The 27,871-nt window shown below is 42.2% G+C and overlaps 1 protein-coding gene across 19 annotated transcripts in view; it reads left to right on the forward strand.

Annotated features, from left to right (window-relative positions):
* The window catches only part of CAMK2D (calcium/calmodulin dependent protein kinase II delta), a 286,387-nt gene that overhangs the window by 131,522 nt on the left and 126,994 nt on the right, over positions 1 to 27,871 (forward strand). For all 19 annotated transcript variants that reach the window (XM_077278762.1, XM_077278706.1, XM_077278716.1 and 16 more), the window contains exon 4: positions 23,696 to 23,750. In XM_077278762.1, coding sequence (XP_077134877.1) covers positions 23,696 to 23,750 — 55 coding nt within the window. The remainder of the gene's footprint in view (positions 1 to 23,695; positions 23,751 to 27,871) is intronic.

Here is a 27,871-nt window from a genome sequence, read left to right on the forward strand (position 1 = left end):
CTGCTGTTTGTGGAGCAACTGCTGCGGTAAGATGGCCAGCACTCATTTATCGAAAAAGTGAAAAAAGCAAATTACTATCGAAAAACTGGTTTTAATTCATGCCAAATCTTACTAGAAGTCCTAAGTGACATTCATCATGACTAAAATATTACCAGCGTGCACTATTTCGATTTCTCCAGCTGATGCCACGTTGTATAAATGATACCAACTTAGATTCCCTCATTTCAGAACCCTATTGGAGACTTTTAACCAAGCAACAGGCAAAAAATATATAAATATTAGTGATGAGCGAATATATTCATTACTCGAGATTTCCCGAGCACGCTCGGGTGACCTCCGAGTATTTTTTAGTGCTCGGAGATTTAGTTTTCACTGCCGCAGCTGAATGATTTACATCTGTTAGCCAGGATAAGTACCGTATATACTCGAGTATAAGCCGAGATTTTCAGCCCATTTTTTGGGGCTGAAAGTCCCCCTCTCGGCTTATACTCAAGTCATACCCAGGGGTCGGCAGGGGAGGGGGTGCGGGGGCTGTCTAATTATACTCACCTTCTCCTGGCGCGGTCCCTGCAGGTCCCTGGCTTCCCGGCGCCCCAGCTTCTTCCTGTACTGAGCGGTCACATGGTACCGCTCATTACAGTAATGAATGTGCGGCTCCACCTACCATAGGGGTGGAGCTGCATATTCATTACTGTAATGAGCGGTAACAGTGACCGCTCAGTACAGGGAGAAGCTGCCGGGGAAGCAGGGACTGCACCGCGCCAGGAGCAGGTGAGTATAATGGGGAGGGGGAGCGCTGCGCGATATTCACCTGCTCCTCCTTCCGGGCGCCGCTCCATCTTCAGTGTCTTCTGCAGTGACGCTCAGGTCAGAGGGCGCGGTGACGTGGTTAGTGCGCGCCCTCTGCCTTAACGTCCGTGCAGAAGACGCTGAAGATGAAGCGGCGCCGGAATGAAGTCAGGTGAATATTGAAAGTGCCGGGGGCCTGAGCGACGGAGAGGTGAGTATGTGATTTTTTATTTTTTTTTATCGCAGCAACAGCAAATGGGGCAAGTGTCTGTATGGAGCATCTTATGGGGCCATAACGTTTGTGCAGCACTATATGGGGCAAGTGTCTGTATGGGGCCATAATCAACGTTTGTGCAGCACTATATGGGGCAAGTGTCTGTATGGAGCATCTTATGGGGCCATAACGTTTGTGCAGCATTATATGGGGCAAGTGTCTATATGGAGTATCTTATGGGGCCATAATCAACGTTTGTGCAGCATTATATGGGGCAAGTGTCTATATGGAGTATCTTATGGGGCCATAATTAACGTTTGTGCAGCATTGTATGGGGCAAGTGTCTGTATGGAGCATCTTATGGGGCCATAATGTTTGTGCAGCATTATATGGGGCAAATATCTTTATGGAGCATCTTATGGGGCCATAATTAACATTTGTGGAGCATTATATGGGGCAAGTGTATGTATGGAGCATCTTATAGGGCCATAATCAAGGTTTGTGCAGCACTATACTGTATGGGGCAAATATCTTTATGGAGCATCTTATGGGGCCATTATTAACCTTTATGCAGGATTGTATGGGGCATATTTTAATATGGAGCATCTTATGGGGCCATCATGAACTGTATGGAGCATTATATGGGGCTCCTGATTCAATATGGATATTCAAATACACTTAGCCTACTGATGTCTCAATTAATTTTACTTTTATTGGTATCTATTTTTACTTTTGACATTTACCAGTAGCTGCTGCATTTCCCACCCTAGGCTTATACTCGAGTCATTAAGTTTTCCCAGTATTTTGTGGCAAAATTAGGGGGGTCGGCTTATACTCGGGTCGGCTTATACTCGAATATATACTGTACATGTGGGGGTTGCCTGGTTGCTAGGGAATCCCCACATGTAGTCAAGTTGGCTAACAGATGTAAATCATTCAGCAAGAAAAACTAAATCTCCGAGCACTAAAAAATACTCTGAGGTCACCCGAGCATGCTCGAGAAATCTCAAGTAACGAGTATACTCGCTCATCACTAATATATAGTGAAATGTGACAGATTCTGAGCCAGCTAATGGAAACTCCAGCGCAGATATTAACAGACTTAATCTTTGTACTCCTAGAAAAGCCATATGCAGACGGACCACAGTGGTGCGGAGTCCCTAGTATTCAGTACTACATATCCATAGGCACTGTCTGCCAGTCTGTGGTGCCTCCTGTATATACAGTGCCCATTGTATGACATGCTTTGAAATCTATGAGAAAAAGTACCTTTGTATGAAGTTGCACATAACTGCACACCCATGGCGGTACAGTATAGGCGTATTCATATTTCAAGGGTGCTGTATTCTGAAAGTGCAAATACTGAGAACAGTGTGTGATCAGCGGAGTCTTTCAAGCCGCTGACAAAATATGATCAACACACAAAAATATGCAATTAGAGGTTTGCTGCATTAAAATGTCACAAATCACATTTGGTATATTCATCACAGTCAAAAAGTCCTTTCTTGGCAGCTGATCCATATACGATCCTGAACAAAGTAGGATGATATTTGTCTACTAAATGTCCATATATGTTGGAACATTCATGGAAGCAGCCAGTTACAGACACTCCGGTCTCAGGATGCACTGACAAGAAAGGCCAGTTTGACTGCGGTGAATATACCGACCTGGAAACTTAAAATGTGATTTGTGACATTTTAATGCAGTAAACTATTTGAATCTTGTATTTTTCTGCGTGATTGTATTTCTTCATGCTGTGGTATAACGCCATACACAAATCGTAATACTGCTTATACCTATGGCCTTAGAATGGTCACCTTTTGTATGTATATACATGTGTGTATGTATGTACAGCGCTGGCAAAAATTAAGAGACCACTGCAAAATGTTAAGTTTGTCTGATTTTTCTCTTTATAGGTATAATTTTGAGTAAAATGTAAATTATTCATTTATTCTATAAACTTCTGACAACATGTCTCCGAACTTCCAAGTAATAAATTTTGTATTTTTTTCTGAGAAAGAAAAATGGTAAAAAAACAAGCAAAAAACCCCAGTGCTTTCAGACCTCAAATAATGCAAAGAAAACAAGTTCATAATCATTTAGAAACAACAATACTAACGTTTTAACTCAGGAAGAGTTCAGAAATCAATATTTTGTGGAATAACCATGATTTTTAATCACAGCTTTCATGCGTCTTGGCATGCTTTCCATCAGTCTTTCACACTGTTTCTGCCACAAAATGTAAGCAGTTCCTCTTTGTTAAATGGCTTGTGACTATCCGTCATCCTCTTGATTACATTCCAGAGGTTTTCAATGGGGTTCAGGTCTGGAGATTGGGCTGCCCATAACAGGGTTTTGATGTGGTGGTCTCTTAATTTTTGCCATCTGCTGTATGTGTGTGTGTATGTATGTGTATATATATAAATGTGTGTGTGTGTGTATACAGTATATATGCGCGTGCTTGTATATGTGTGTGTATATACTGTGTATATATATATATATGTATATATGTGTGTATATATATATATATATATATATATATATATATATATATATACTGTATATGTTAGATATGTTCATTGTCTATCCCTCAGAGGTTCAAAAGCTTCTGGTTTTTGTTCACCTTTTCCTCGCCTGCAGTCTCTACTTGTTTCTGCAAGTTTCTAATTATTTTACCATAGGCAATAAAGTCACTGACCCTACACATACCTTTTTGCTTTTTTTCCCTCGAAGGAAATGCTTGAAGGAAATCTGGCATCAGTTTTCTCAGAAATGTTGTTAATCACACTCACTTGTTAAAAGTTAAAACATACCTTTCAAAAGGGTTTTAGCCGCATAAATGAGAAAGTCTAAACTTAAAGGGGTTGTCCACTACTAGGACAACCCCTTCTGAATCCCTAGCTTTGCCCCCTATTAAAATAATAACACTTCTCCCCTCCGGCACCATTCCAATGGTGTGGGCACTGCCTCTTCTGAGGACCTGGCCACTGTGGCCATTCCGGGTATTAGGAAATGTTGATTCACAATATAAAGGGCATATGATGGAGAAATGATAATAAAAAACACAATAGCCCCGTTCACATGTGGTAACATAACTGTTATTTGTGGAAAACAGTTTAGTGACATATGTAGAATACAAGGTCCAGGTATATACCAATATATATATATATAAGCTTCTTATAGTTCTTAATGAACTATCTGCATACTACCAGCTCCTGCAGTGAGCAGATAAGCATCCGATTTAATTAAAAAGCAATTTAATTCCCCATAAGCAACCCTCAGGTGGCAATGTAATTAGTTCTTATTACTTCTATATCTTTGCTTATAACTTGGCCGTGCAGCGGTATTTAACATTTTTATTGTCTGTATCTCTAGTCCATTATTGGCTTCATTAGATTTTACACCTGCCTGTTCCAATTAATAATTTACTAAAATGATAAAGTGCTGGAAAATTGTTGATGTGTAACTAAATGAGTGGAAAAAGATGGAGCGGTTTTCCTGAGTTTTGGGTGTCTTTGTTGTTCCGAAAAGTTCTCTACAGACCAAAGCGGTTGCCTGTGCTGGCCTTGGCTATCTGACAATTGAACAGCCAAGTTATTAGCCTCTTGGATATCTGCTTATGGAGTTTCAACCCCAGTGACATTTTGTATCTTATGACTCGTGGCACGAATGCTTTTGCCCAGTCGTCATATTGTTACGCCTGCATAGCCATTAGTTTTATTTGATTAAGGCTTGATTCACATACAGCCTGTTTTTAATTATTTTTTTTAACCAGTTGAGGGTGGAAAATATGTTTTATATACAGCCCATTGGGACATACCCCAAAAAAACACTGTTAACGGGTACCTGCCAAATGGAAAATAGTCATATTCGTGGGCAGTACTTTACATAGCAAGAGTAGATGAGCAAATTGATAAATAATTTTGTGGGGAAAAAGATTAAGGATTAGCTGTCATTTCACCCAAAACCATAGTTAAAACACAGCCCTGCTGCCCTCACCCCCCACAAGTTAAAGCTGCTGTCATGCACATACCATTTTAACCAGTCTAACTCTCATGGTCTGTATCTTGCCATCTTGTGTTTTTGAGTGCATTCTCTTAATCAACATTTTACCAGCACTATGTGTGCTGGAACTTCCTTTGCCTTGCTTTGCGAATAGGTTACTGAGATGCACCACGCAGAAAAGGATGAGGCGGCAGTAACCCAACTAAGCCTTTTATTTTCCTTACACAGAAATTAAAGTGTTAATTAAGGAAACAGTCAGTTCCACGGATACAAGGTAACAAGTCACACAATATTAGCAGTAAAGGTGACAACAACAATATAACAGTTTCAATATCCTCTCATCTGCTCTATCTCTTGGTGTGAACTGGGCCTTTGGGTCATTCTGCTTTAACTTCCACGGGCGTCACTCACAATGATGAGCCTGTCACTGGAATGTGTCCTTAAAGCGGTTTCAGCTGTTATACTGGCCTTAATGGGGGTCACTGGTGTTTCCCGCTAGGCCGCAAGTCCTTAGTAGCTAGTTACTTAGTACCCTATATGTGTTCCTTCCACTGGCTGGCCCCGGCCCCTTCTGCAGCACAGTCCCAGCCCACACCTTGTACCGTTCATCTATGTTGGAAGTAACAGCTCACTTCACTTACGTAGACGTTCAGCCCCAGACAATGATCCGCTCTCGGCCCATGATACTTGACCTGCATCATCCAGATATCTGGTCTCAACTGGTGAAGACTGGATTTCGTGACTTGAGTGTAGTCTGTGTCCTGGGTTTTGACCGGCGTAGTCTTTGCTTTATGCTTGACTCGCGATATCTTGCCTGTCTCGATCTCCAATCACACTTCAGTCACTTTGCCTCTGCATTCCACCGTTCACATGTTGTCCTCCTTTCTCTTGTTGGCTCCAACTGACTTCCCAACTTGTCACTCTGGCCTTTTATATTTGATAAATGCTCCACAGCTAGCTCCTGACCTGGTGCTCCCTTCAAACTCACCCCTCCGGAAATGCTTCCACCATCTTCTGGTTCCACCTAACGCTGTTCACTCAGCAGATGGCAACATTTGGTCTCAAGTGCCATACAACACTGAGGAACCCACCCCCTTACTGCTTTCCAGTATGAAAGTCTGCAGTGTTGACAGACAAGGCAGCAGAAGCGAATTATAAAGACCTGCATTAATTCCCTGTTGTCCAAACAGGGATCACTGCTGTGAGAGAAGGATTAAACTTGACTACAGAAAGTAGAAAGAAAAATGGACCAAAGGGAGACACCTAGTGGCCTGCATCTTTAAGCAATTTGTTAATCATTGCTTTGGCCTTCAAGTCAATTGAGAAAAGAAAGTTGACCAAGTTTAAATTGTGATCTATTGGTCTAATACTTTGCTTTTTCTGAGCTTAAGAGTTGAGTTGGCAGTACTAATCAGTGATGTACAGCCTTCCTTTTATTAGTTGTCATACAGAGACAGCTGCCATTGACTGATTAGAACCTCCCACTTGGCTACTAAACCCAAACTGAGCACAGATTTAGAGCAGTAATTTTTAGGTTTACTTAGTCTTTTCCCATAAATCTATACATCATTCTGCTCAGCTATTCCCAGTTTGTTACCTTGCATACTGCATTTACAAGATGATAAATTCCCTTTAAGGGGCTTAAGTGTTGTTGTCCTTTATCTCAGTAGTATTCTTCATTTTCTCCATTAAGCCAGGGAAGGAAAACACTGCATAACCAGCTCAAAAAGCCTCCAATAAGGTATTCTTACCAATAAGTTTTGTATACTGGTCACCACAAGCACACCCCACAGTGAGAAGCTTTTAAGTGAATTGTTCTGTTGACAATACAGGTGCTTCTCACAAAATTTGAATACCATCAAAAAGTTAATTTACTTCAGTTATTCAATACAAAAATTGAAACTCATATATTATGTAGCGTCATTACAAACAGAGTGATCTATTTCAAGTGTTTATTTCTGTTAATGTTGATGATTATGGCTTACAGCCAATGAAAACCCAAAAGTCATTACCTCAGTAAATTAGAATAATTAACAAAAAAACACCTACAAAGGCTTCCTAAGCATTTAAAAAGGTCCCTTAGTCTGTTTTAGTAGGCTCACAATCATGGGGAAGACTGATGACTCATTGACACACTCCACAAGTAGGGTAAGCCACAAAAGGTGATTGCTAAAGAAGCTGGCTGTTCAGATTGCTGTATCCAAGCATATTAATGGAAAGTTGTGTGGAAGGAAAAAGTGTGATAGAAAAAGGTGCACAAGCAACTGGGATAACCACAGCCTTGAAAGGATTGTTAAGAAACAGCCGTTCAAAACTTTGCGGTAGATTCACAGGGAGTGGACTGCTGCTGGAGTCATTGCTTCAAGAGCCACCACACACAGATGTATCCAGGACATGGGCTACAAGTGTCACATTCCTTGTGTCAAGCCACTCATGACCAATAGACAATGCCAGAAGCGTCTTACCTGGGCCAAGGAGAAATGAACTGGACTGTTGCTCAGTGGTCCCAGGTGTTGTTTTCAGATGAAAGTAAATTTTGCATTTCATTTGGAAATCAAGGTCCCAGAGTCGGGAGGAACAGTGGAGTCCACACTGCCAAAAGTACCAATGCCTAATTTAAAAACAGTATCACTGTGCTTGATTGGCCAACAAACTCACCTGACCTTAAGAGAATCTATGGGGTATTGTCAAGAGGAAGATTAGATACACCAGACCTAACAATGCAGATAACTGAAAGCTGCTATTAAAGCAACCTGGGCTTCCATAACACCTCAGCAGTGCCACAGGCTGATCGCCTCCATACAAGCCGTATTGATACAGTAATTGATGCAAAAGGAGCCCCGACCAAGTATTGAATGCATTTATTGAACATACATTTCAGTAGGCCAACATTTCGGATTTTAAAATCATTTTTCAAGCTGGTGTTATAAAGTATTCTAATTTACTGAGATAATGACTTTTGGGTTTTCATTGGCTGGAAGCCATAATCATCAACATTTACACAAATAAGCATGTGAAATAGATCACTCTGTTTGTAATGACTCTACATAATGAGTTTCACTTTTTGTATTGAAGAACTGAAATAAATTAACTTTTGATGATATTCTAATTTTGTGAGAAGCATATATATATCCTGGAAGAAATTTTCTGGTGACATCTAGAACCGCCAAGACTAATAAAACATAAATGGATGGCTATGAAAGAATCTCTTGTCAAAAAAAGTGTGGAGCGATGGTAGATATCTGGAGACGTGGCAACCTAGTGGAATTCTCCAGCTTTGCATTATTACAGTAGAGCAGCCTGCAGCTCTTGGTTTATCTTTCTAATTGATTTTAGCAGCTTTTATTATCTATGTTTAGCAGCTTCTTTTTTTCCGTTTTTTTCAATTGCATTATGTAGACACTCTATATGTTAACCTATCCTCTACTGTTTGACCTGTAAAATCCTGTGAAATACCTGAATCTCTACTATAAAGACATTCCAAAGAAACTGGAGATTCTTCACTGATAACTCAACTTGTTGAGATTTGCTCTCCACTGTAATACTATCATATTGCATGTGATATTAACTACTTCTTTTTCTTTCAAGAATCACGTATTCTTTTCTTATTGTATTGTTGCAGTAATGCGATTTATATTATTGACGACCAGAAGCTACAAAACAAGCCTATTGTACAAGACAATTGGGCTTCAAATAATGTAAGAAATGCCACCAATGATTGCAGATGGGGAGACTACATAATGTACATGTTATTATTTATTGTGGTTTTATATAGGGCCATTAATTCCATAGACATAATCATTACTTTGCCATTACTTTTATCAGTGAGTGTCTCCCCAATACTTTATGGCCGGACTCGCAGATATCCGTGTTTCACGAGTACGGACCATGGTGCACGGATTGCCTGTTGGTTTCCTTACTCTAGCTTGACAGCCTAAGGCCTCTTTCACACTACTGTTTTTTGCAATCTGTCACAATCCGTTAAAATGTTGAAAAGACGGATCCTGTGCAGATTGTAAAAAACAGGTGCACTGGGTACGTTTTTTGGACGGATCCGTTGAGGCTATGTACACAACACAACCCAGGTTAAAAATAATAAAAAAAATTAAAAATCGTGATATTCTTACTTTCCGGCGTCCCTCGCAGCCTTCCCGCGGTCCCCGCGGCCTTCCCGATGCTCACGATGCTGCCGGCAGCTCCCGTTCCCAGTAATGCATTGCGAGCAATGTCCTGTGATGACAGCGGTCTGGCGATCCACATTTGTTTGTAGTGCAATTGTCCTGCTCTTACCCCCATTTTGCTTCCTTCTGCAGCCCCCTACCCCTCACTATGTCCATTTTACAGCCATTTTACTGCACTAAAGTTCGGGACTCAAATTTGGCCGAACTCGAACATCCACGGGGGAACACATCCCTATTTATAAGAGCTCTAGACGTTGTTGTATCACACTTGCAGCATTTGCTGTTTTTTGAATATATTTTTCCATTCTCCTAACATGCAGTTCTAGTAAACATGTTCATACAGTCTGTGGACAAGTCCCATCAGAAGGTATCAGCCACCTGATTCTGAAAACCATTCTATAAGTAATTAGGTCCAGCTGTTTAGTCTAATATTTCATATATAGATGCCTGACAGTGATAGAATTCAAGTTTAAACAGGTTTTTTTAACAGTAGAAAAATGTTTTAAAATTTTCCACCATTGAGAACAAAAATTGTAACTTTTGAATTTTCTTTTATCCCACTCTGAGACCTGTCACCTGGTCAAAAGTGGCAATTTTTTATGTTTGTTATTCCTGCTGCTTCCCTGAGTAAACCAGAGGGTTTTTTTTGTTTGTTTGTTTTTTTTTTAAATTAAATCTGCTATATGCTTCCAGAGCCTTTTTATTTAGTGCTAATTTTTATGGTCTTCACCAATAGGACGTGCAGATCGGCCTAAAGACACTCCCCAAGTAATGCCTCTATAAAAACCATACAAATTTGCCCTAAATGAAAAGTCCATATCTCTGGGACCAAATGGTGGAATACTGAGGAGCATCCGGAATAAAATAAGGGTCACTTTTTTGACCTGGTAACAAGTTCTTTTTAAATGTGCTGTTCCAAATTTGAGAGAGGACCCCAGAAGACCCCATTGGGACCACTGATAGATTTATTAATGGGTCTGCCATTCATAATACGTGCTGGACATAGATCCTGATGAATTGTCGTTTTTAACTAATTTTTGCTTTCCGTAATTTTTCCAATTTCATGTTAAGCCAAGGACAGATAGAAGTTTAATTAAGTAAACCAGCAATCTAGATTCATCACATGAAAACCTTTCCTTTAAGCTGCTAGCTTTAAGTAGCATGGCACCAAAGGGAGAAAAAAACATTGTTGTCAGCTTCCTGAAATAAATTCAGTTTAGCAACATTTCCGATCTGCCTGGTTAAATAACAACTGACAGTTTGATATTGCCAGGCAGCAGTACTTATGATTGATACTGCCGTTGAGCGCAGTGTGCCTGGACTGTGTAGGTGTATTCACTACACAGTAATTCTCATTTACAATCTTCAAAATATGGCCCGTCTGCCTGCCCGCCTGCCTGCCTGTCTAGCTCGTTTATAGCTTAAATTAATCTAGAAAATGAGGAGCCGAAGACCCAATACTTATCAAAAGCATTTTATCTGATGTCTACGATAAATCTCAGCTAATCTATTGCCTTTTATTGCATCTAATTTGACTGCCTTTGCACCATTTCACCAATCCGTCACAACATATATCACCATTTTTTCGCCCAGGTCAGTGTAGTGTAAATATGTGCTATATTCTGGCCAACCAGCAAGCCAGTCCTGCTTTTACAAACTGTTGAGCATGGATCACATTGTAGGAAAGTCTGGCACAAATTGTAAGTACATTATTCTGCAGCCAAAACAGATGCACACATAGATCAATAAATATGGACCAGTCTGTATTACATTTTTGCAATGTTAATCCTACTGTGTAGGCTAAATTGACACCATGTTTAGATGTGGTATTTATGGCACGATGCAGGATAGACCCACATTATAATTGCAGGGTGAATTTTACTCCTAATTATAACGAGTGTTTGATTTATGTAAAACACATTTTCAAAACCCTCCTTTTGGGAAAATCTAAGTTTAATAGTGGGGGTTTATATTTAGCACTCTCATCTAAGAGCCAAACCAGATAGCAAAGAGTGTCTCTCTGTAAAGGAACCAGGGTGGCCGAACATTACATTACATTTTGATTTGCATTGGGAACTATGTACTGCTTTAATTCTCCTGTGGGTGAATGTATCTTTTCAGGCCCCTTTGGAACAGAAATTTCTGCTGATTTCTACACATCTGTGTCACTTAAAAAGGCTGTGATTTTCTTGCACTCCACTTAATTGATTTAAATAAAACAACAATTCTAGGACAATTTTTTTTCCATAACTCCCAATTTATACTGTTCTGTTATTCCTCGTAGAAATGTATGACTAAACTGACAGCTGGGTGTTACCAGTTAGGGTTGTGTCCCTAAACACTGTACAATCAGTGCTGACAGTGTCAGACTGAGTAAGGACACACCTTTTTGCAAAGGGGCATAGTAACACCGGTCTGGTAATGTGTTCGTAAAATTCTAGAAAGAATAACCGAGGAATGGAATGTCACAGCTTAATGAGAAAATATGTTTTAGCATTATTTTATAAAGGATACAAGCATTTACTAAAACAAATATATCAGCGGAGCTAACAAGTCCTCTTCAAGATGCCACAAAAGTCAATTAGTGTATAATATCAGATTGAGTTCTTTCCATAGCAACCAACCACAGGTTAACGCTGTTTTGGTAATCTGTACTAGAACGTGAAATATGAACTATTTGCTGCAGACAGCAAGAATATATTTTTCCTTTATATTCATAAATATCTACAGCTCCAGTCATAAGTTGACACACCAGTTCAGACAATGGTTTTCTTTACTGAAATGTGCACTTGAGGCAGCGAAACCAACAAAGTAAATACACACGTGTAAAAAAACAAGAATATGTTAAACCTGTGATTCACTAAAGTACCCCACTTTTACTCTGATGACTTTACATACCTTTCATATTCTGTGAAGCAATTTCATCAGATGATCATCTGGCATGGCTTTCCAATTTGAAGGCATTCCCAAGGCGCTTAAGCATTTGTTGACTGCTCTACCTTCACTCTCTAGTCTAACTCATCCCAAACTATCTCCATCGGGTTAAAGTCGAATGTCATCTGATGCAGCATTCAAGCCTTCCCCTTCTTGGTCACATAGCCCTTACATAGCCTGGAGGTGAGTTTTAGGTCAGTCCTAGTGCAAGATAAAAGATAGTCCCACTAAGTAAAAAACTGGTAGAATTTTATGTTGTTGCAGAATGCTGTGACATCCTTTCAGAGCAAGTGTGCCTTGAATTTGGAATAAATTGTCATCAGCTCCACCCTCAAACAATCCCAAAAAATGAGGGATACAACAAAACACAGTGTAGAGACACTAAGGTCCAAAAGGGTAAGTCCGTATAGGACCCACTGGTAGAAGAATGAGAGAGATATCACCTGGTCATGTCATGGTGTGTGGAGCAAAAGGAGCCCCCATGCCTATCGAGGCACAGCGTAGGTCCCTCATTTTTTGGATACTAAGGGAATTGTTTCTGTCCTATTTATCAATCATTAGGAGTTATTCTTGTCTGGTGGCCTAATAACACTAAACTACACTGCTCATAAGAATAAAGGGAACACTAACATCCCACATCCTGGATATCACTGAATGAAATATTCCAGTTGTAAATCTTTATTCATTACATAGTGGAATGTGTTGAGAACAATAAAACCTAAAAATTATCAACGTAAATCATAACTAATATCCCACGGAGGTCAGGAGTTGGAATGATGCTCAAAATCAAAGTGGAAAATGAAGTTACAGACTGATCCAACTTCAGTGGAAATGCCTCAAGACAAGGAAATGATGCTCAGTAGTGTGTGTGGCCTCCACATGCCTGTATGACCTCCGTACAAAGCCTGGGAATGCTCCTGATGAGGCGGCGGATGGTCTCCTGAGGGATCTCCTCCCAGACCTGGACTAAAGCATCTGCCAACTCCTGGCCAGTCTGTGATGCAACGTGACGGTGGTGGATGGTGCGAGACATGATATCCCAGATGTGTTCAATCGGATTCAGGTCTGGGGAACAGGCAGGCCAGTCCATAGCTTCAATGCCTTCATCTTGCAGGAACTGCTAACACACTCTAGCCACATGAGGTCTGGCACTGTCCTGCATTAGGAGGAACCCAGAGCCAACCACACCAGCATATAGCCTCACAAGGGGTCTGAGGATCTCATCTCGGTACCTAATGGCAGTCAGGCTACCTCTGGCAAGCACATGGAGGGCTGTGCAGCCCTCCAAAGAAATGCCACCCCACACCATTACTGACCCACTTCCAAACAGGTCATTCTGAAGGATGTTGCAGGCAGCAGATTGCTCTCCACGGCATCTCCATACTGTCACGTCTGTCACATGTGCTCAGTGTGAACTGTTGTGAATTCCGTCTGGGCTCCCTCTGGTGGCCTTTAGCGATACTGCTTGTCTGGAGCTGGGCTCAGCTGCCTCATTTCCTGCTATGCTGGTTCCTATTTAACTTCACCTGGACCTTTACTTGTTGCCTGCTGTCGTATTCAGTACTGGTTCTGACCTCTCCTGGATCTCCCTGGTGACCTGTCTCTTTCTGAGAAGCTAAGTCTTGCTAGTTCTTTTGCTCATTGTTCCCTTGAATATGTTTCTCAGTATATGATGTGTTCAGTCCAGCTTGCTTATATGTGATTTTTTCGCTTGCTGGTAGCTCTGGGGTGCAGAGTGCGCCCCTCACATCGTGAGTCTGTGTGGGGGTTCTTGTACTTTCTGCGTGGATAGTTTTTGATAGTTTTTGTACCGACTGCACAGATCCCTTGCTTTCTTCTGTCTATTTAGTGTTAGCGGGCCTCATTTGCTTAAACCTGTTTTTCATTCCTACGTTTGTATTTTCCCCTTAACTCACCGTTATTATTTGTGGGGGGCTGTCTAAACTTTGGGGTTATTTCTCTGAGGCAAGTGAGGCTTGCTTTCTCTCTAGGGGTAGCCAGTTTATTAGGCTGTGAAGAGGCGTCTAGGTTTTTAGGTAACGCTCCACGGCTGCCTTTAGTGTGTGTGGATAGGTTCAGGATTGCGGTCGGTATAGTTCCCACATTCCCGGAGCTAGTCCTACAATTCAGGTTTACCTATCAGGTCAGTTTGGTGATCCTACCTCCGGATCATAACAGTGAACCTGCTTTCATCTGTGAAGAGCACAGAGTGCCAGTGGCGAATTTGCCAATCCTGGTGTTCTGTAGCAAATGCCAAGTGTCCTGCATGATGTTGGGCTGTGAGCACAACCCCCATCTGTGGACGTCGGGCACACAGACCATCCTCATGGACTCGGTTTCTAACAGTTTGTGCAGACACATGCACATTTGTGGCCTGCTGGAGGTGATTTTGCAGGGCTCTGGCAGTGCTCCTGTTCCTCCCTGCACAAAGGCTGAGGTAGCGGTCCTGCTGCTGGGTTTTTGCCATCCTATGGCCCCCTCCACGTCTCCTGGTGTACTGGCCTGTCTACTGGTAGCGCCTTCGGCCTCTGGACACTACGCTGACAGACACAGCAAACCTTCTTGCCACAGCTCGCATTGATGTGCCATCCTGGATGACCTGCACTACCTGAGCCACTTGTGTGGGTTGTAGAGTCCGTCTCATGCTACCACGAGTGTGAAAGCACAACCAACATTCAAAAGTGACCAAAACATCAGCCAGAAAGCATTGGTGCTGAGATGTGGTCTGTGGTCCCCACCTGCAGAACCACTCCTTTATTGAGTGTCTTGATAATTGCCAATAATTTCCATCTGTTGTCTATTCCATTTGCACAACAGCATGTGAAATTGATTGTCAGTGTTGCATCCTAAGTGGACAGTTTTATTTTATAGAAGTTTGATTTACTTGGAGTTATATTCTGTTGTTTGTGTTCCCTTTATTTTTTTTAGCAGCGTAGTATTTTTCTATCTTAACCCCTTCTCGACCTGTGACACAGCGCATGCGTCATGAAAGTCGGTGCCAATCCGACTTGTGACGCAAATGCTGTGTCACAGAATGATCGCGTCCCTGCAGGCCGGGTGGAAGGGTTAACTCCAATTTCACCCGACCTACAGGGACAGGGGGAGTGGTACTTCAGCCCAGGGGGGGTGGCTTCGCCCCCCCCCCCCCCCCCCGTGGCTACGATCGCTCTGATTGGCTGTTTCACTTTCAACAGCCAATCAGAGCAATCTGTAATATTTCACCTATGAAAATTGGTGAAATATTACAATCCAGCCATGGCCGATGCTGAAATAGCATCTGCCATGGCTGGAGACCCCGATCTGGCCCCCCCACAGCCACCGATCTCCTCTCCGTCCTGTCATGTCCCATGCTCCCCTCCGTCCTACTGTCTGCTCCCCCGTCCTCCTGTCTGCTCCCCCCGTGCTCCGATTCCCCCCCGTGCTCCGATCGCACTCCCCCCATACTTACCGAGCTCCAAAGTCCCTCCCGGTGTCCTCGGTCTTCTCCATGGGCGCCGCTATGGCTATACCGAAGATTCTTTCCAGATACATTTTGAACGCTGTGATAGGTTCTATCACAGCGATCAAAATAAAAAAAATAGTAAATAACCCCCCCCCTTTATCACCCCCATAGGTAGGGACAATAATAAAATACAGAAATTATATTTATTTTTGTTTTTCCATTAGGGTTAGGGTTATGGGTAGGGTTGCGCTTAGGGTTAGGGTTGCACTTAGGGTAGCACTTAGTGCTAGGGTTGCACTTAGGGTTGCACTTAGGGTTAGGGTTGCAATTAGGGATAGGGTTGCACTTAGGGATAGGGTTGCACTTAGGGTTGCACTTAGGGTTAGGGTTGCACTTAGGGTTAGGGTTGCGGTTAGGGTTGCACTTCGGGTTAGGGTTGCACTTAGGGTTAGGGTTGCACTTAGGGTTAGGGTTGCACTTAGGGCAAGTGTTGCACTTAGGGTTCCACTTAGGGTTAGGGTTGCACTTAGAGATAGGGTTGCACTTAGGGTTGCACTTAGGGCTAGGGTTGCACTTAGGGCTAGGGTTGCACTTAGGGCTAGGGTTGCACTTAGGGCTAGGGTTAGAATTAGGGTTAGGGTTAGAATTAGGGTTAGAATTAGGCTATGTGCACACGGTGTGGATCCACAGCGGATTGGTCGCTGCAGATTTGTAGCAGTTTTCCATCACGTTTACAGTACCACGTAAACCTATGGAAAACCAAATCCGCTGTGCCCATGGTGCGGAAAATACAGCGCGGAAACGCTGCGTTGTATTTTCCGCAGCATGGCAATTATTTGTGCGGATTCCGCAGCGTTTTACACCTGCTCCATAATAGGAATCCGCAGGTGAAATTCACACAAAAAACACTGGAAATCCACGGTAAATCCGCAGGTAAAGCGCCGTGCGTTTTACCTGCAGATTTTTCAAAAACGGTGCGAAAAACCCACACACAAATTCGCAACGTGGCCACATAGCCTTAGGGTTAGGGTTAAGACTAGGGTTAGGGGTGTGTTGGGGTTAGTGTTGGAGTTAGAATAGGGGGGTTTCCACTGTTTAGGCACATCAGGGGGTCTCCAAACGCGACATGGCGCCACCATTAATTCCAGCCAATCTTGCGTTGAAAAAGTCAAATGGTGCTCTCTCCCTTCCGAGTCCCGACGTGTGCCCAAACAGTGGTTTACCCCCACATATGGGATACCAGCGTACTCAGGAGAAACTGGACAACAACTTTTGGGGTCCAATTTCTCCTGTAACCCTTGGGAAAATAAAAAATTATTTTTGAGGAAAGAAAAATTATTTTTTATTTTCACGGCTCTGCGTTATAAACTTCTGTGAAGCACTTGGGGGTTCAAAGTGCTCACCACACATCTAGATTAGTTCCTTGGGAGGTCTAGTTTCCAAAATGGGGTCACGTGTGGGGGGTTTCTACTGTTTAGGCACATCAGGGGCTCTGCAAATGCAATGTGACGCCCGCAGAGCATTCCATCAAGGCTGCATTTCAAAACGTCCCTACTTCACTTCCGAGCCCCAGCATGTGCCCAAACAGTGGTTTACCCCCACATATGGGGTATTAGCGTACTCAGGAGAAACTGGACAACAACTATTGGGGTCAAATTTCTCCTGTTACCCTTGGGAAAATAAAAAATTCCTTTGTGGGGGAGCTCCAATGTTTAGGCACACAGGGGCTCTCCAAAGGCGACATGGTGTCCGCTAATGATTGGAGCTAATTTTCCATGCCAAAAGCCAAATGGCGTGCCTTCCCTTCCGAGCCCTGCCGTGCACCCAAACAGTGGTTTACCCCCACAAATGGAGTATCCGCATACTCAGGACAAACTGGACAACAACACTTGGGGTCCAATTTCTCCTGTTACCCTTGGGAAAATAAAAAATTCAGGGCTAAAAAATCATTTTTGAGGAAAGAAAAATTATTTTTTATTTTCATGTCTCTGCGTTATAAACTTCTGTGAAGCACCTGGGGGTTTCAAGTGCTCACTATGCATCTAGATAAGTTCCTTGGGCGGTCTAGTTTCCAAAATGGGGTCACTTGTGGGAGAGCTCCAATGTTTAGGCACACAGGGGCTCTCCAAACGCGACATGGTGTCCGCTAACGATTGGAGCTAATTTTCCATTCAAAAAGTCAAATGGCGCGCCTTCCCTTCCGAGCCTTGCCGTGCGCCCAAACAGTGGTTTACCCCCACATGTGAGGTATTGGCGTACTTAGGAGAAATTGCCCAACAAATTTTAGGATCCACTTTATCCTGTTGCCCATGTGAAAATGAAAAAATTGAGACTAAAAGAAATTTTTTGTAAGGAAAAAGTACTTTTTCATTTTTACGGATCAATTTGTGAAGCACCTGAGGGTTTAAAGTGCTCACTATGCATCTAGATAAGTTCCTTGGGGGGACTAGTTTCCAAAATGGGGTCACTTGTGGGGGAGCTCCAATGTTTAGGCACACGGGCTCTCAAAACGCGACATGGTGTCCGCTAACGATGGAGATAATTTTTCATTCAAAAAGTCAAATGGTGCTCCTTCCCTTCCGAGCCTTATCATGTGCCCAAACAGTGGTTTACCCCTACATGTGAGGTATCGGTGTACTCAGGAGAAATTGCCCAACAAATTTTAGGATCCATTTTATCCTGTTGTCCATGGGAAAATGAAAAAATTGAGGCAAAAAGAATTTTTTGGGTGAAAAAAAAGGACTTTTTCATATTTACGGATCAATTTGTGAAGCACCTGGGGGTTTAAAGTGCTCACTATGCATCTAGATAAGTTCCGTGGGGTGTCTAGTTTCCAAAATGGGGTCACTTGTGGGGGAGCTCCAATGTTTAGGCACATGGGGGCTCTCCAAACGCGACATGGTGTCCGCCAAAGATTGGAGCCAATTTTTCATTCAAAAAGTGAAATGGCGCTCCTTCCCTTCCAAGCCCTGCCGTGCGCCCAAACAGTGGTTTACCCCCACATATGAGGTATCAGCGTACTCAGGACAAATTGGTCAACAACGTTCGTGGTCCAGTTTCTCCTTTTACCCTTGGGAAAATAAAAAAACTGTTGCTAAAAGATCATTTTTGTGACTAAAAAGTTAAATGTTCATTTTTTCCTTCCATGTTGCTTCTGCTGCTGTGAAACACCTGAAGGGTTAATAAACTTCTTGAATGTGGTTTTGAGCACCTTGAGGGGTGCAGTTTTTAGAATGGTTTCACTTTTGGGTATTTTCAGCCATATAGACCCCTCAAACTGACTTCAAATGTGAGGTGGTCCCTAAAAAAAATGGTTTTGTAAGTTTTGTTGTAAAAATGAGAAATCACTGGTCAAATTTTAACCCTTATAACTTCCTAGCAAAAAAAAATTTTGTTTCCAAAATTGTGCTGATGTAAAGTAGACATGTGGGAAATGTTATTTATTAACTATTTTGTGTCACATAACTCTCAGGTTTAACAGAATAAAAATTCAAAATGTGAAAATTGTGAAATTTTCGCCAAATTTCCGTTTTTTTCACAAATAAACGCAGAAATTATCGACCTAAATTTACCACTAACATGAAGCCCAATATGTCAAAAAAACAATCTCAGAACCGCTAGGATCCGTTGAAGCGTTCCTGAGTTATTACCTCATAAAGGGACACCGGTCAGAATTGCAAAAAATGGCCAGGTCATTAAGGTCAAAATAGGCTGGGTCATGAAGGGGTTAAAATGTTTTTGTGCATTTCCCATAAATTGTGCTTTATTGACTGCTTTTGTCTTGGAACAGAATATTTTTTAGGACATTTTTCAGAGTGCGATATCTTAAGCACACCTCGGTGCACACCGTGGAGGAGTCTGGATTGGACCTTACATGGTCCTCCAGCAGTTATTTACGCTAAGTCTTCTGTTTTTTAAATTGTTTTTAAAATGTGTTTTTGGTCTTGTCTTGTATTTTTGATTTTCAATAAAAACCTCACTTATTTTTGCTTATTAAGGTGATCCTTGCCATAATTTACACACTTCTTGTTCTTCTTGTTGATTTGTTAAGAGGAAGATGAGACACCAGACCAAACAATGCAGATGAGCTCAGGGCTGCTATCAAAGCAACCTGGGCTTCCATTACACCTCAGCAGTGCCACAGGCTGATAGCCTCCATGCCACAACACACTGATGCAGTAATTGATGCAAAATGAGTCCCGACAAAGTATTGAGTTCATTTACTGAACATACATTTCAGTAGGCCAACATTATGGATTTTAAAATCATTTTTCAAGCTGATGTTATAAAGTATTCTAATTTACTGAGATAATGACTTTGGGGTTTTCATTGGCTATAAGCTATAATCATGAACATTAACAGAAATAAACACGTGAAATAGATCACTCTGTTTGTAATGACTCTATATAATGAGTTTCACTTTTTGTATTGAAGAACTGAAATAAGTTAACTTTTTGATGAAATTCTAATTTAGTGAGCAGCACTTGTATCACCCAAAGCTGCTCCTGCTATTGCCTAAAAAGCTGGGACTATGAAACTTTTTGTACCACTTCACAATGAGGCTAACAGAAAATGTAATTGTCCTTTTAAGAAACAAAATACATGTTTTCTGATTAGATGGGTTATGGATCCATAAGTGGTTCTTGTTAGAAATCTTTAAGTGACTGTGGTAAGTGCCTGGTGCAATGAATTTCTTGAACTGCTACACAGTGCAGTTTCTAGAACTGGACATTTGCTCACAATAATGCTATTCTGTAGAGCGATAACCCTGTAGAACAGCAATAAAATGCAGAATGACATATCCAAGGTTTGTTCTTTATGGGATCAGATATTTCCTGTGAAATTCTGTACACTGAACTCTTCACCTTCACCTTGGAGTTACTTTATCTGTTGTACCGGAGATAAGCGACTGTAGGTGTGATGCAATGTTCGTGTTATCAGAAAGGGTAAAAGCAAAGTCCTGCACAAGAATTACAATCCGGTGTATGCCACCTCGTGCCGTGCGGAAGCAAATGCTATATCATGACCGTATATAAAGAGAAATCTTGATTTAATTAACAGTAGCCTCAATGTGTCTTAATTTTTCTTTAAAGCACCACTCCAGTGTTTTGGTTTTTTTTGTTTTTTTTAAGAGCCGGATTGGTTTTTTAAACCTAAGGTCCTTGCTCCGTCTTATACTCACCCACTGGCGTCATTGCCTTTTTTGTTGCTACAACGATCTTACGGCGTTCTCTTGTGACCACAGCTTCTGACTGCATGGAAGTCAGTCAGAAGCTTCATCACATGTTCTCAAAGCAAGTCTGAGACTGCTCTCATAGACTTGTATTGAGTTGTGACTTCCGACTCGCTCCATGAAATATTTGTTCGATCCCGCAGGTTGCTAACTGACGGAGACCGACCGGAGCAGCGGTAAAAACAGATGAAGATGCCGGAAGGTGACTATAAGACAGTGGGACCTAGATTTGAAGCACCACTTCAGTGCTGCAATAAAAAAAAAGCTGGAGTGGTGCTTTAAAGTTGCCTTCGCATTTTATGGCCATGGATCTGTTCTTTGGAGCTATTCAGGGTAAACCACCCTATTAGTGTCTATTTCTGCAGATTTCCTATTGTTCAGCAATTATTAATAAGGAAATCATTGACAATGAATGTCAATAGCCTAATTGTAGGAACTTGCATGCTAATGTGGTTTTCTGCCTCATTGAGGCTGATGCATGAATCTGTATTTTCATTTTGGCCCTGGTCTTTTTATAATAAAATATCACACTAGAAACTTAATTGGTTCTTTTATCGAGAGTCCAATAGTTGCAAAATATTTAATAAAGTGTGCTGCAGAAATAGTAGTGCTGCATATTTAAGGAGCAATGATTCTTTTTTGTGAGCATGCACCTAAAGGAGCATCAGGGTGACAAGTGCTCTTTTTGTGTAGCTAAGAATTACATGACTGGGAAACCATTTTTTTTTCCCAAGGGCCACTTGGATATTTATAACACCAGTCGGGGCCCTTAGAAAATGATCACCTTGAAAATGATCCTGTTATATTTGATCAAACCATTAACCCACCCCTAATGTGATGGCTGAAGCTGCTTCTCTTTGACGATGCTGTGATGTTAGGTGGTATTGATGGTGTTGCTACAAACAACTGCTTTTTCAGGTTTGCATTGGTATGGAGCGCAGTCAGCTCTTTGCAGTAAGTCTTGTAAAGAACTGATTGTTGCAGTAGTTATTTTGAACATGCATGTATATTTCACTGTATGTCCCCTCAAAGGGGGAAATTCATCACTGCTCACATTACATTTATAAAACTCAAGCAGTGGGAGGTCTGCTGAATACATTACATAGGACATTCCGAGAGTGCTGTGTATACATAACCTAGGAGACACTGAGACTGTTGTATACATACTGTACATCACATAGGAGACACTGAGACTGATGTATATACATCACATAGACACTGAGACTGATGTATACATCTCATAAGAGACACAGATTGTTGTATACATCGCACATGGGAAACATTGAGACTACTGTATATATCACATAGGAGACACCACAGATACTGTATATACCTCACATAGGAGGTAGAGACTGATGTAAATAAATCACAGACACCATTGTATATACATAAAATGGATACTGAAACTGCTGTGTACATGACATGGGATAAGCTGAGCCTGCTATATATGCATCCCATAGGCTACGCTTGGGCTGGCATGTATATATCACAGTGGAGACACTGAGGCTGGAGCATATACAATCACACAGGAGATGCTGTGGCTGAAGCATATACATCACATAAGAGATGATGGAACATATGCATCACACAGGAGATGCTGTGGCTGAAGCATATACATCACATAAGAGACGCTGAAGCTGCAGCATATGCATCACATAGGAGACGCTGGAACATGTGCATCACATAGATGTTGGAACTGAAACAGACACATTGCTTAAGAGATGCTGGACCTGGAGCAGCCACATTACACATAGGATATGCTAGGGCTGGAACATCACGTAAGGGATGCCGGGGCTGCTGTCTTCATTGCAGAGGAAGGGAGTGCAGAGTGCAATGACTCCACCCAGAAAGGATATCCTAATGCTGGTACTGGCCATTGTCAGGATGTAATCCTTCATTGCATGTGCCACAACATTCAGTAGTGTAAGGAGTAATTAAAGGAATGGCAAAATGGGGACGCCGGCCCAAGCACTGTTGCCTCAGGAATCTGCCCGTGGGCCAGAGAAAAGGATGGACCACAAGCTGGAGGTTCCCCAATCCTGAGGTATTAGAAATAAAGTTTACATGGCTGACGCTCCCATACATAGGAGCGCTTGCTTTGATGAGCGCTCCTGTCCTCTGTGAGTGAGTTGCTGCCTGACATCTCCGGCGGCAGGTTGCCTTCTAAAGAACAAAAGGATTGGAAGTCTGAAATCTCTTGTAACGGAATTTGTTGGTGGAGAGTTTTGTGTCACCATACACATGAGACTATTGACTGAACCCATTAATATTGGTAGGCACTGCTAAAGTTAGTCTTATCTGTATAGAGACTGTTAGGGCTTGTTCACACTTTGCAGATTTTGCTGCGGATTTTTCCGCAGCGGATTTGGAAAAACCGCTGCGGTTTTCACTGCGGATTTTCCTGCGTTTTTTTCTGCGGATTCCTCTGTGGGTTTTCAACAGCACTTTCCTATTGGTGCATGTTGAAAACCGCTGCGGAATCCGCAGACAGAAGTGACATGCTCCTTCTTTTCTTCCGCAGCAATTCCGTGCGGTTTTTAAAGGGATTTTCCGCAATGTGGGCACAGCGGTTTTTGTTTTCCATAGGGTAACATTGTACTGTACCCTGCATGGAAAACTGCTGCGGATCCGCAGCGTCAAATCCGCTGCGGATCCGCAGCAAAAACCGCAAAGTGTGAACATAGCCATAGATGTATGCATCTTAAGTGTGTCATTGTATAATCACAAAGGAGAATCAATATCTATATCCGCCGGGAAATTTCCTGCTGCATACATAAAATTGCATATGAATAAAGTCTGAGTCAGAACAGGCCTCCCAGCTTATTAGTAGTAGCAACTTAAATGTATGTATCAAAATTAAAAAATACTATGTTCATCTAATTTTTTTTTTATTTCAGTTCGACTTCATGACAGCATATCAGAAGAAGGGTACCATTACTTAGTCTTTGACTTGTAAGTAAACTTTAAGTTTATTCATTATTTTATTAATATTTTTATATTATGATAAGAATGTAATCGCCGGCAGTTTTATTGCAGAAAATTATTTTGCACATTTGTGCACCGAGCCGATATGACTCCTTAATACTGAGCCAAACAACTGTACAAGCTCCACCAGAATCCTCATTTTGGAACTGTATATATTTCTTATTAGGAGCATACAGAGTCTGGTGTCACATGCTTTAATTTTCTCTGTCAGATTTGTACAGAATTATTAACCAACCACCAATATACAAGTCGGTTGGAGGTCGTGTACTGGCCTGATTCTATATTACTATGTTCCCTTGGTATAGAATATCATGTTATCGGCAGCTCATCACTTGTTTATACGAGGCAATGTGCTGCCGATAATGATGATTTTGATGCTGCCACAAAAATAATTGCACTGGGAGAACCTGCATTTTGCTCATTCGTCAGGTTGCCAGCCTGTTTAGATGGGCTAATTGTTGGGATTATTTACTGATTATTGGCGCTTCTAAATGGATAATTAATCAAGGTATACAGCAAACAGTATGGGACCTTTGCACCTGAGGCAGGTCTATGGTACCTTCACACTAAACGATATCGCTAGCGATCCGTGACGTTGCAGCGTCCTGGCTAGCGATATCGTTTAGTTTGACACGCAGCAGCGATCAGGATCCTGCTGTGATATCGCTGGTCGGAGCTAGAAGTCCAGAACTTTTATTTGGTCGTCAGACCGGCGTGTATCGTCGTGTTTGACACCAAAAGCAACGATACCAGCGATGTTTTACACTGGTAACCAGGGTAAACATCGGGTTGCTAAGCGCAGGGCCGCGCTTAGTAACCCGATGTTTACCCTGGTTACCAGTGTAAAATGTAAAAAAACAAACAGTACATACTCACCTTCGCGTCCCCCGGCGTCCGCTTCCCACACTGACTGAGCCCCGTAAAGTGAAAGTGAAAGTACAGCACAGCGGTGACGTCACCGCTCTGCTGTTAGGGCCGACGCTCAGTCAGTGCAGGAAGCGGACGCCGGGGGACGCGAATGTAAGTATGTACTGTTTGTTTTTTTTACATTTTACGCTGGTAACCAGGGTAAACATCGGGTTACTAAGCGCGGCCCTGCGCTTAGTAACCCGATGTTTACCCTGGTTACCCGGGGACCTCGGCATCGTTGGTCGCTGGAGAGCGGTCTGTGTGATAGCTCTCCAGCGATCAAACAGCGACGCTGCAGCGATCGGCATCGTTGTCGCTATCGCTGCAGCGTCGCTTAATGTGAAGGTACCTTTAGACGATGTTCCAATGGAAGGAAGGACATTTGTCTTGCAGAGTCTAGGAGAACTCCCAGGAACTTCCTGCATTTGGAGGGTCTCGGGTGTGATTTCTCCAGATTTGGAACCCATCCAAGAGATGTCAGAATATTGTCTTTGATACATGAGACTCCAGGGTTTGTTTGGTAGGAGCCACTAACAAAAGGTCGTCTAGATAAGGCACTATACAGACGCCTTGCCTCCGGATAAAGGAGACTACTTCCCCCATTATTTTGGAAAATACTCTTGGAGCAGAGGAGATCCCAAACGGAAGACTCTGTTGGTATGAGTCTTCTTGCTATGAAGGCACATGATAAATGTCATGTTCCTTCTTGAATTGAATGGTATCAGTCACTAGATTAATTGATTAAAGAGAAAGATAAGTTGGCTTTCAAGTGGTGGAAACATTTTCTCAAAAAAGCAATAGATGACAGCGCCTGATTATTTTGAATATAATGTTAATTTCTTGAGAAGTGAAAAGAATAATGATATACCACAGATCACAAAAATGGTCAAGGTTTCGGTCCCTTGAACTTAGGTCACGGCCTTTAAAGAAGTGTGAAGCAGTGGTTATCATACAGAAACTCTAGCGTTGCATCCATATGAAGTCCTGTTTACACTGGCCGCAGCTCACTTATTTCTGAACAACTGGCCACTATAAAGACGGGAGATGAAAGATACATGATGGTGTTCTGTTGTTACTGTTCTTTATCAGTCATGCCTGCATAAAAATGAACAGCTGCACAACATGCAATTGGCTCTCATAGTAGGGACATGGACAATAGCTATTGCTGCCTAGCACACTGTTCTCATGAGTGTCATCAATGGCAACAATGACACTCCTCACTCGCCAAAATTCATCTTTGCCAGCAATGAGGATCACTGTAATTATTATTTCCATTAGATTTTCTGCAGTCAGAATTTAGAGCAGCAGCCAGAGTTTGCTGCCTACTGTAAGCTTATTTCACTTAAAAACAATTCTCTATTAAGTTGTTGCTGCTTACGATCTAAAAAGATCCCTTTTAGTGTAACACCCCTTTAAGCCACCTTCTTTGGCAGGGGGTGTCTTGTAGTTCTCACCTCATTATGGTGCAATGCCTGGTTCTGAATGTTGCTGGGAGCTGTGGTGGATGGTAATGCAGGAGGGTCAGCCTCTTCTTCCAGGGGTCGGCTTGGGAAACCCCTGTCCACGCTCCGTGCACACTCACAAGAGATGAGATTAAAATATTCCAACAGGTTTACTGTTTCGGGGCTAAAACGTGTAAAAGGACATGACATAAGGAACAGCAAACATATTTTATCACACAAACACAACAGACATGTGACCCTTTTTTAAAGATAAAGGATGTGCTTTGCAGGGCAATCCCTGGGAGCACAACAGTACAACACTCACATATAAGCTCCCCAATGCTGCTGGCCCTCGGTTAAGGATGGCACTTTCTCTTTAAGTGACCACAAACACACTCCTAACTAATAACATTTAACACCGAAATGGTTGCAGCAGTGGAAGTAAAACAGTACAACGATGGGGCCCAGTTTCTGCAGATGTTGGCGCACATGCAGAAACCATTGGTGCACTTTATTGTCCCTACCAAAGCAAAACTCCTTAAATAATAGTTCTCTCAGGAACCTCTCAGCATTAGAACCACAAGTCCACAACATGGAGAAGGAGACTACCCATATGTAGAGTTGAGCGAATATGTTCTGAGTCGGTCGCCGAATCTGAATTTGCCATATTCCTGCCATATTGGTAAGCTATTCATGCCGAATTTATGTTTGATGATCGGTTCTGAACATATTAGTTCTTTTCTACTCCCATTGATTCCAATGATATTCTGCTGTTTTGCGAAGATTGCAAAAGCAATATTCGCCGCCTATCGTAATCGGAAAATTAATAAATAAAATGGAAGCATGTGACCCAAAGAAACAGGAGGATGAGGCAGTCAGCACCCATACCGCTCAAGAACTGTTACTAGTCTCTCACGCAGGACAACTACGAAAACGTACATAAAAAAAGTGCTTTGCCCACAAACACCCCAGTAAGTAATCAGAAGACTCTTATTGGAGAAAGGTGCTGTGGTAATGAAGAAAAGTGGGGAATTCTCTGAGAGGAACAGAAGCCTCTATCTGCCGACCAGACATCACCTCACGACAAGCGTTCTGTCTTCCAGGTGCCCAAATCAAAGATGTATTTGATAGGCTAACTGTTGTGGATTCTGTTTGTGAGCTCCCTCTGGTGGTTACTGCTGGTACTGGGTGACTTTGGTGGGTTGCGGCCTTTGGTTTCCACCTGTCCATCAGAGGCTGGGTGTTTCCTATTTTACCTGGCCTTTCTGTCATTCCCTTGCCGGCTATCAATGTATTCAGATGTGCTCTGTTTGGTTCCTGCCTACCTGCTCCCAGATCTTTCAGGATAAGCTAAGTGCTGATTTTCAGTTGTTGGTTTTTTGTCCAGCTTGCTTATTATGTCTCTATGCTAGCTGGTAGCTCTAGTGGACTGAGGTTCTCCCCATGTGCCATGAGTTGGCACATGGGTTCTTGTAATCTCAGGATGGTTTTTTGATTAGGGTTTTTTGCTGACCGCTCAGACCCCTTTTGTATCGTTCTGCTTTCTAGTTTACAGCGGGCCTCAATTTGCTGAACCTATATAGATCATCTCTATGTGTGTGCCTTCCTCTCATTTCACCGTCAATACATGTGGGGGGCAACTATACCTTTTGGGGTTCATTCCTCTGGAGGCAAGTGAGGTCTTTATTTTCTCTGCAGTACTAGTTAGCTCTTAGGCTGGTGCGTGGCGTCTAGAAC

This window comes from Ranitomeya variabilis, chromosome 1, assembly GCF_051348905.1.
Source record: "Ranitomeya variabilis isolate aRanVar5 chromosome 1, aRanVar5.hap1, whole genome shotgun sequence".
NCBI lineage: Eukaryota > Metazoa > Chordata > Amphibia > Anura > Dendrobatidae > Ranitomeya > Ranitomeya variabilis.